General features: G+C 59.2%; 1 protein-coding gene across 9 annotated transcripts; it reads left to right on the forward strand.

The window, feature by feature from the left end:
• Positions 1-251: 251 nt before the first annotated feature.
• STING1 (stimulator of interferon response cGAMP interactor 1) lies at positions 252-9,451 on the forward strand. Of its 9 annotated transcripts, XM_065030218.1 has the most exons (8): positions 252-268; positions 452-614; positions 917-1,161; positions 1,737-1,917; positions 3,587-3,695; positions 3,853-4,091; positions 6,210-6,396; positions 7,773-9,450. In XM_065030218.1, exons 3-8 carry the CDS (start codon positions 917-919, stop codon positions 7,964-7,966), a joined length of 1,155 nt encoding a protein of 384 aa, XP_064886290.1. In that variant the 5' UTR covers positions 252-268; positions 452-614; the 3' UTR covers positions 7,967-9,450. The 9 variants fall into 9 exon arrangements, with proteins under 9 accessions (XP_064886290.1, XP_064886298.1, XP_064886293.1 ...); XM_065030226.1 differs by lacking the exon at positions 252-268 and having other exon boundaries at positions 329-614; positions 6,210-6,454; positions 7,773-7,937; XM_065030221.1 differs by lacking the exon at positions 252-268 and having other exon boundaries at positions 334-605; positions 891-1,161; positions 7,773-9,451.
• Positions 9,452-10,091: the final 640 nt, after the last annotated feature.

A 10,091-nucleotide genomic window follows, 5' to 3' on the forward strand; every position in this document is an offset into this window, starting at 1 on the left:
CAAGAGCCCGGCCAAGGAAGCCGCTGCTGTGTCACCAGTGCCCGTGGCACTGTCACCAGCCAGCACCTCCGGGGGCTGCGGGGGACACAGGCTGCATCAAGTGAGTCACTCACTCTGCTAGAAGGGATTTACTTGTGTTTCACCCCTGGGAACTGCTGTGCTTAATAAAAGCAACCTTTGAAATCTGCTGCCCTTAATAATTCAATGTCAATAAATTCTGGTTTCCTCCCTCCTTCCAGCTCCAATCAGCCCTGCTGTGACTTGGCAGGTACGTGGGGACTTTCCCAGGGTGAAACCTCACGGATGTCGAAACCCGCCACATCCACCCAGCGCTGCCCGGCGCCTGGAGTCCCCATGGGCTGGACGTCCTTGTGTGTGACCTGTGTGGGAGGGCTCTGCTGCTTCTGCCTGCATTTTCAGTTTCATTTTCTTTCATTTTGATTTTTATCAGAACCACGCAGCTCCACCTGTGGCACCAGCAGCCTGTTCGGTGCCGGGGTTCTGGGTCCGTCTGCAGCAGCAGCGTCTAGAAGAGCCGCGGCCGCCCAGGCTGGAGCCCGGAGCCCAGTAACGCAGCATCAGCGCTGGCGGCGGTAACTGCTGCAGTGGGTGTGGTGAGAGGAGCGACTCCATGGCTGCGGGGCAGGGAGGGCTGGCGTGGGGTTGGCATGGATTTGGGAGTGGGGTGGCCACCCAGGCTCTCTCTAGCTGAGCCCACGTGGGCGCGTAGACAGCCCCAAGGTGGCCTGGGCAGCGCGATGGAACCTGCTGCATTCCAGCAGCCTGCAAAGGGAGGGTCGGCTCTGCTGTGTGCTCCGGGGTGCTCAGTGTGCTCGATGTGCTCAGTGTGCTCGATGTGCATGTGCATCCCCTTCTCCACTCCACAACAGTCCCTCCTGACCCCGCTCTGCTGCAGATGTCTCAGGAATTGCGGCGGCAGAGCCGCCCCACCGCCCTGCTCATCCCCACGGCGCGGGGCGGGCGAGCACGGCGCGCCATGTACCTGCTGCTGGCCCTGAGCACCGCGGCGCTGTACCTCGCCGGGGAGTCCCTCACGCCCGCCGCTCGCAGCCTCGTCTCCCACTTTGTGGCCCTGCAGATCGGGGTGCTGCTCAAGGGCATCTGCTACCTGGCTGAGGAGATCTTCCACCTGCAGTCCAGGTGAGCCAGCGCTGTCTCCCAGTTTCCTGGGGGGACAGGGGCACAGCAGCCTCTGGGTGTCGGGAGGGATCCCCTCCTTGTTTCTAACCCCATGCGTGTCCTCTGTGGTGATGCTCTGCTGTGCCCCGGCAGCACAGGCTGCTGTCCATCAGCCTTGCATCTTTCTCAGTTCCTCATCTTCCTCCTCCTCCTTCTTCTTCTCCTCCTCTCCCTTCTCCTGCCTGCCCATCTCTCCCATTATCTGTTGACATCTCCCTTTCCTTCCAAGTGCGCCCTTTCCCTGGGGAGCCAATCTCAGCCCCAATCTCACCCACTGCCAGAGGACGAGAGGCTGTTGGCGATAACCTCCTCTTGCCGTCCAAGGTGACATTGCATCTGCTGCCCTCCCAGACCCAGGGGTGCTGCAGAAGCCCCAGCCTGGGTGCACACCGGTGCTGGGCAGGGTCCCACAGGGCTCTGTGCTGCTCCAGAAGGTCAGTGGCACTGGCAGGGCAGTGGGACCATCCCCTGGCCAGTGCTGCAGACAGGGATGGTGGGTGGTCACCTGCCTGTCTCCTGTCTCCTCTCCCACGCAGGCACCACGGCAGCTTCTGGAGGGCCCTGAGCGCCTGCGTCCCCCTGCACCGGCACCTGCCCTCGTTGCTCGTCTCTGGCTCAGCCTACGTGGCTCTTTTCGATGGAGACAGGTGGCAGCTGGGCCTCCACCTCATCCTGGCCAGCCTGGGCCATCTCCTCACCTTCGTGCTGGGACTGAACGTAAGGCACCAACACCTCTTGCCCGGCCGGGTGTCCCAGGGAGCGCAGCAGCCCCAGGCAGTCACAGAATCTCAGACTGGTTGGGGTTGAAGAGACCTCTGAAGATCCCCAGTCCAGCCCCTGCAGGGTCACAGAGCAGATCGCACAGGGTCATGTCCAGGCGGGTTTGAATGTCTCAGAGAAGGAGACTCCACACCCGCTCTGGGCAGCCTGGGCCAGGCTCTGGCACCTCCAGCAAACAAGTTTCTCCTCATGTTCAGATGGAACCTCCTGTGTTTCAGTCTGTGCCTGTTGCCCCTCACCCTGTCGTTGGGCACCACTAACAGAGTCTGGTCCATCCTCTGACACCCACCCTGGAGATATTTATCAGCATTGATAAGATCCCCCTCAGCTTCTCCAGGCTGAACAGCCCCAGCTCTCCCAGTCTCTCCTCATCAGAAAGATGCTTCAGAACCCTCAGCATCTTTGTGTCCCTCCACTAGACTCCCTCCAGTAACTCCTTGTCCTTAGACTGGGGAGCCCAGAACTGGACCCAGAACTGCAGACGTGGCCTCCCCAGGGCAGAGCAGAGGGAGAAGATTCACCTCCCTCAGCCTGCTGCTCACACTCTTCTTCATGCACCCCAGGTACCACGGGCCTCTCGGCCACAAGGGCACATTGTTGGCTCATGGCGACCCTGTTGTCAACCAGAACTTTCAAGTTCCCTGCAGAGCTGCTTTCCAGCAGGTCCACCCCAACCTGTACTGGTGTCGGGGGTTATCCCTCCCCAGGTGCAGGACCCCACGCTTGCCCTTGTTGACCTTCCTCATGTTCTGCCCCTGCACATACAGCCCCGCAGCAGCAGAAACGCTCTCGTTAGCTCAGCCGAGACGCTGATCTCAGCCCCACACTGCCACGCGTGCTGGTGGGGCCCAGCTGCCATTACTGAACACGGCCACCCCCTGCTGCAGCCGTAGCTCCCGTGACACAAAAATGTGTGTTTTTAATTCCCTCAGTCAAGCTGGTGCTTGAGGGAAGAGCAGCCTGCGGGGTCTGCAAAGGGTTAATGATCAGGTGTGCTGTGGTGGCAGAGCCCAGCGCAGGGGACCTCTGCAGCATGGGGAGGGCTCTGCTTCACCCAGCAGAGCTGGGAGGCGAGAGGGGTCACACAGGTGACAGAAAGGTGCTTTGGGAGGGCAGCCATCAGGTGCATGTGGGGTTTCAACACCCATTTCTACCTAAATGAACACACAGAGCTGGCAGAGGCCCTGGAAATGCCACCATCGGGCGCTGGGGTGTCTCTTCCCGCATGCTGGAAGCACTGGGCAGATGCACGGGTTGCACTGGGACACGCAGTCCCAGTGGAGGATGCAGCCAGGAGGGTGTCCAGCTCACCCCAGCATCAGCTTCCTCATCTGCAGGGCTGTGTGGGCCGTCGAGGACATTTGGCCCATGGGGTGGTGAAAGGGCCAGCAGGGCTGGTCACTCAGGTTCACAGAATCCCAGAATGTCAGGGGTGGGAAGGGACCTGGAAAGCTCATCCAGTGCAATCCCCCCATGGAGCAGGAACACCCAGATGAGGTTACACTCTTCAGATCTCGCTGGGGAGGCGGCTGCTCCGCAGTCCCCATAGGGAACTGACTGGTGTCTGCTGTCATCGCCGCTGGTCTGTCTGTCCTTCTCTCTGCAGAAGCCCTCGGCGGTGGAAATGTCTGAGATGTTTGAGAAGTCCAAGCAGAACGTCGCTCATGGGCTGGCCTGGTCTTATTACGTTGGGTACCTAAAAATAGTCCTGCCACGTACGTAGCTCTTTCCCTGCATTATCATGCCTATGGATAGAAATAGCTCCTGATAACAATCCTCTCGCTTCTACAGTGTCAGCAGGGGAATGGGGACAGAGGTAGAAAGCAGCTGTACTCACACCAGGCCCCTCTGCCCAATATTCTCTTCCACCAGGGGTGAAAAAGTCGATGGAGGAATTCAGCAGAGCCAACCCCAACGTGCTGACATGCAGGGAGACCTGGAAGCTCCACATCTTGATCCCTCTGAGCTGTGACGTCTATGATGACCTGGAGAAAGTTGACAGCAATATCCAGTACCTGACAGACCTCGCCGAAACTACCCTGAGCCGAGCTGGCACCAAAAAAAGGGTCTATAAACACAGCCTGTACGCCATCAGGGATGAAGACAACAAGGTAGGCTGAGGGCAGCGTCAGAGTGGTCAGTATGGCTCAGCCCAAAGGTCTCCCTGGCCTCAGATTCTGTCCCAGAGGCAGCTGTGAGGGCAGGACAGTGTCCCCTCTCCTGTCAGGTACCCCCAGCTCTCAGGTTCTGTGAGATGGAGAGGTCCTGTCCGTGCCGGCCCCTGCAGCCCGTCCTCCTGGCTGCCTCCTCCCGGCTCAGCCCTTGTGGGGACGTTGGGCTCACTGAACCCCTCCTGGAGTTGATTTCAGTCTGGAAAACAGCAGGAAACTGAGCAGAAAGAAAGCAGATGTGGGGTCCATTTCTCATAGGACAAGTGAATTTTTCCTTTTGTTGTGAAGAGATGCTTGAAAATGTCTGTGTGAGTCATTATATAATTTGACTCTCCCCTTCCTCCAGTCACCTCTTTCCCAGGCTGAGCCCCAAATCCCTCCACCTCCTGTTGCATTCCCCTCCTTCCACGCCTCCAGGCAGATGGGCCTCTGCCCTGCACCCCTGGAGGAGGGAACCCCCTGGTCCTGCTGACCCAGCCCTGGGTGGAGGCATCAGCAGAGCGATGCTTCTCACCTGGCTCCCCCTACTTTGCCGTTTGATGGTGCTGAGCACTGAGCTGCTGGTTCTAAACCCGACAGGGCTTCTTTTCTGGCCCTGCTCCCGGGGAAGCGCGGGCAGCGCTGGGTTTCCCCGTGGGGATGCAGACACTGACGCTGTTTCATCTGCCGGGCTCCCGCTGAGTCACTCACACCCAGTGACCTCCAGCAGCTCCGCAGCCCAGCACTGTCCTGACCCGCTGTCCCCAGCTCGCTGGCCGGGCAGTGCCGAGGGCGCACGTGGCAGTGACACTGGCTTGGTCACTGCGGTGACTGTGCTCCAGGCTGGCAGCTCTTCCTGCTGCTCCGCATTTACCCAGGGAGCCCGTCCCTCGTCCTTCTGACACACACAAACTGTCCAGTTTGCCATCAGTACCCCCACTGCAAGGATAGATTGTTCCTTCTTGTCTTAGGCAAGTCATGATTTCTGGCACTGGGAGCTACGTTCCAAGTCCCCAGTGAACGGGACCATTAATGAAACTACCCAAGGAAAGGAGAGTTGCAGAAAGATCAGACCAGCCAAACCGGAGTATGAGGTGGAACCCAACCACATAGGGCCTGCCCTCCTGGGTTGCTTATTTCTCCCCTCCCTTCCTACCATAAATCTCAGTATCTGCTGTGGGGAAAGCAGCTGCATAAAAGATCTGCTGAGCCATCCCCTCATCCCAGTATGAGAGTTACTGGTAACCCTGCTCCTCCTTGGAATTTTTGATGGCCTTAGCAAATCTCTCCTTGTTTGTTTGATCAGCTTCCTTCCAGCTGTGCATTCACCTTGCCAGCATTTCACAGAATCCCAGAATGTCAGGGGCTGGAAGGGCCCTGGAAAGCTCATCCAGTGCAATCCCCCCATGGAGCAGGAACACCCAGATGAGGTTACACAGGAAGGTGTCCAGGCGGGTTGGAATGTCTGCACAGAAGGAGACTCCACAACCCCCCTGGGCAGCCTGGGCCAGGCTCTGACACCCTCACCAGGAACAAGTTTCTTCTCATACATCAGTGGAACCTCTTGTGTTCTGTTTTGTACCCATTGCCCCTTGTCCTGTCCCTGGTTGTCACCCAGAAGAGCCTGGCTCCATCCTCCTGACACTCACCCTTTATATATTTATAAACATTAATGTGATGTTCTCCATTCCCCTGCTCTCCATCGGGGTGCTCAGATGTTCTCATCTCTAGCGGAAACACACCAAGGTGTGATCACACACGGGCGAGGGGCATCTCCAGGAGGACCAAGCTCCATGGGGAAAACTCCTCCCCAGGCCGGGCTTGGGAATGCTGCAAAGCCAGTGGCTGCACCCCAGCACCCACGGGAGGGAGGCAGCTCCCGGAGCCCACCCGGTGCTTGGGCACAGCTGTACCCAGCTGAGGGCAGGGGGACACTGGCCCCATCCCCGGGGTCCAGCACCCAGCACCAGCACAGGGCAGGAGCTGCCCAGGAGTCTCTGCCCAGCACTGGGGACCCCAACGGCACTTTGCTGGGCGCTCGGTGCCCCTGTCCTGACGTCTCTGTCCTCCCTCCCGCAGCTCTGGCACTGCGCAGTGGAGTACGCCACCCCGCTGCAGTCCCTCCACGCCATGTCCCAGGATGACTGTGCCGCCTTCAGCCGGGAGGACCGCGTGGAGCAGGCCAAGCTGTTCTACAGGACGCTGGAGGAGATCCTGAGAGGCTCCCGGGAGTGCGTGGGCACCTACCGGCTCGTGGCCTACGAGGGTGAGCAGGCAGGGGACGGTTGGGGTCCCCATGCTCCCCCAGGCCTGAGTGACCTCGGGTAAGGGCAGACGAGGGGCAGGAGATGGGATCTGTGCAGAGCTTGGCTGACACCTCCCACAGAGAGACACAGAGTCATAGAATCATTTTGGTTGGAAGAAACCCTCAGGATCAACAAGTCCAACCGTAACCCAGCCCTAGCACTGCCCCATGTCCTGAGAACCTCATCTCTGTCTGTCCAGCCCTCCAGGGATGGTGACTCCAGCACTGCCCTGGGCAGCCTGTTCCAATGCCCCACAGAAATTGTTCCCCAGATCCAACCTCAACCTCCCCTGGCGCAACTTGAGGCCGTTTCCTCTGCTCTTGGCGCTTGTTCCTGGGGAGCAGAGCCCGACCCCCCTGGCTCCAAGCTCCTTTCAGGCAGTTCAGAGATCAGAAGGTCTCCCCTCAGCTCCTGTTCTCCAGCTGAACCCCCAGGTCCCTCAGCCGCTCCATCACACTTGTGCTCCAGCCCCTCACCAGCTCCGTTCCCTTCTCTCAACTCGCTCCAGCACCTCAAGGCCTTTCTTGATGTGAGGGGCCCAAAACTGACCCCAGGGTTTGAGGTTTGGCCTCCCCAGTGCCCAGCACAGGGACAGTCACTGCCCTGGGCCTGCTGGCCACACTATTCCTGACCCACACTGTCAGATGGCCCTGGGGGGTCCCTGCCCCTGACACAGGGATTTCTTGCTGTGGGTCTCAGGAGTGGGGAGGACGCTGGCAGAGCTGGTCCCTGTCCAATACCCAGAGTCACCTGAGACAAATGCTCTTCTGCCCGGACAGCGGGAACGCTCCCTCAAGGCTGAGGTGTAACAGGGGCTGCCGAGGACGGAGCAGCTCCCGTCACTGCTGCTGTTCCTGCTGGGGCTGGCAGCCCCCGGCAGCAGGACGGGTGCTGGGGTGTGCGGGCTCAGCACCGTTCCTGCTGAGCGGGGACGGGACAGAGCGAGGCTTTCCCTTTACTATCCTCCTTTTCTTCCCCTTCTCACCTCCGCCAGAGCAGCGGGGCTTGAGAACAGCTTGCTGCTTCTTGCTGAAATGGATCCCCTTGTTTTTGAGAGGAGATTCAACGCTCTCCCTGATGGGGAGGAGCATTTATATCCAACACAACAAACACTACTAGAAATCCAGCACATAGTGCCTGTTTTTTGCTCTCCTTCCTGCACTCTCTGTTTCAATTTATTTCTTCTGGCATGCTGAAAGGAGAAGTAAGAGGCGTATTTTGACTTCTCAGGAAATTCTGCATCTTTGGAGGCATCTCCCAGCAACTCTGCTCCCTGCCCAGGCTGCTGCCTCGTGCCAGACCGGTGACAATGGGTTTTGTCTTTCTTCTGTTGCAGAGTCAGGTGAAGCAGAGACCCACTTCTTGTCCAGAGAGCTGCTCTGGCACCTGCGGCAGCAGCACTGTGAGGAATACACCGTGCACGAGGGGACTCGCCCCTGCAGCCCATCCACGACCTTCACCTCGACAGAGCTCAACCTCCAGATCAGCGCGTCAGACCTGCCGCAGCCCTTGCGAAGCGACGGCTTCTGAACCGCAGCGCTGGCCGCCCCGCACCGCGGCTCGGGGCTCCGCTCCCCGGCCCCAGCCCCTTCCTCCCACATCCCGTGCCGCCCGCGGCCGCCATCCGCAGCTCCTGCAGGAACTTCCCACCACAACCTCCTGTGCACCACGTGGACTGGGAACAGCTGACTCAAACCACAGCCCTGTGGCACAGTTCCCATCTTCTTGGTTATGTATATCTCGTATATTAATTGTTGGTTTTCGATCTGCTTTGATTTGTGTCATATAAAGCGTTTTCTTCTGGGGCAAGTGCATTATCCTGAATCTTGGGCATGATGTGCTGTCTGCCCTTGGACATCTGTGTTGTCAGAGGAGGCTTTGGAAATCCCAGACATGGTGTGTACATGTGCGCTGGGTCCAACACCCCCAGCCATCCGGCCTGGCCCATCTGACGGCTTCTGCAGGCACATGGAATATGCACGGGACTCCCGGCCTGATGTCACACACAAACATCCCCATGTTCCACCCACTCAGGATGTGGAGGAGGAAGCAGAGGAGACCAGGCCTGGGAACTGTGACATTTGGTGGTGCCACAGTGCGGGAAGCCTCCCTGCCTCTGCTCCATCCAGCAGTTTTGTGCTGAGCGCCATCTGATGCCCTTTGTGCCCATGTTCCTCCCGAGCTCTCTGCAGAAGTGTTTCTCCAGCCCCACAGGACGTGCCAGACCCCTGGAGCGCTGGGAAAGGGGCAAGTGCAGCCCTGGGGGGGTTTGCATGAGGGTTCTGGTGCAAGACATCACGTGTTGGGTGCTCAGCCCCCCGTGCCTGGGGGTGCAGGACCCTCAACTAGCCCAGCCAGCCGGGCAGACAGCAAAATACCAAAGGTGCCCCTGGGGCAGGCCATGGGGCAGGCGAGCCAACTGCCCTCAGGCAGCCAAGCACAAGTGACATGGCGTGGTCAGAGCTGCGTGCCATGGGACAGAATGGTGGCCCCAGGGCTCCCCAGGCTGCCAGAGCCCATGGCAGAGCTTGGTGCAGGGCCCCGAGCTGTGTACCCATGGCCCTGTGCCTCAGTTTCCCCTTTTTCCAGGAGCTGAAGGAGGATCTGGCCAGCCAGTCCTGCCCTGGGAGGCAAGGGGGGGCAGGAGGCAGCTCTGTTGGCTCCGATGTTGCAGCATCCCTACGTTTGGTCCCTCCCAACTCCCAGGACTTTGGCAGGAGGTCCCAGAGAGATCCCAGAGGATTGTACTCAGCCTGAGCTTCCAGCACCAGGGCCCAGACGCAGCCGTAACCACCCACTGGGCCATGGAGACCCCCAGGGGACTGTGGAGTCCAGGGGCTCGGAGGAGGGAACCCAACTACCTGGCTAAGGACGGTGACACAAGTGCTGTGCCTGGCGCCATTCACAGCTGCCTGGATGGGTTTGCCTGGAGCCAGGGACACAGAGACATCCTGGGGGATGCTGCTGCCTCTCTTTGCGGATCCTGGGGAGTCCCCAGTTAAGCCACATTCCCTGACACCATTTCTCCAGTGTGGCTGCTGTCTCTCCGGTCCTGTAGAGGGTAAGTGTCAGGATGATGGAGCCAGGCTCTTCTCAGTGACAACCAGTGATAGGACAAGGGGCAATGGGTGCAAACTGGAACACAGGAGGTTCCACTTAAATTTGAGAAGAAACTTGTTGGGGGTGAGGGTGGCAGAGCCTGGCCCAGGCTGCCCAGGGAGGTTGTGGAGTCTCCTTCTGTGCAGACATTCCAACCCGCCTGGACACCTTCCTGTGTAACCTCATCTGGGTGTTCCTGCTCCATGGGGGGATTGCACTGGATGAGCTTTCCAGGGCACTTCAACCCCTGACATTCTGGGATTGTGATTCTGTGACAGGTATGCCATGGCTCTAACAGCCGGCTCAGGCTCCTCGCCGTGTCTGTGCCTCATGGCTCCTGCCAGAGCCCAGCTCCCCGGCTCTGAGCACACACAGCCCATGTGAGGACCGTGGTGCACTGCAGGGTGACAAACCAGCCAAGAGGACAGAGCCAGTGCAGCTGTGAGGATCACGGTAGGGCACTGGGCTTTTTGTTGCTCCCAGGCCAAGGTGAAGGGGTTTGTGGCTGAGCAGGATCGCAGAATGACAATCACAGAATGTCAGGGATATCCTTCCC

This window comes from Columba livia, chromosome 14 (assembly GCF_036013475.1).
Source record: "Columba livia isolate bColLiv1 breed racing homer chromosome 14, bColLiv1.pat.W.v2, whole genome shotgun sequence".
NCBI lineage: Eukaryota > Metazoa > Chordata > Aves > Columbiformes > Columbidae > Columba > Columba livia.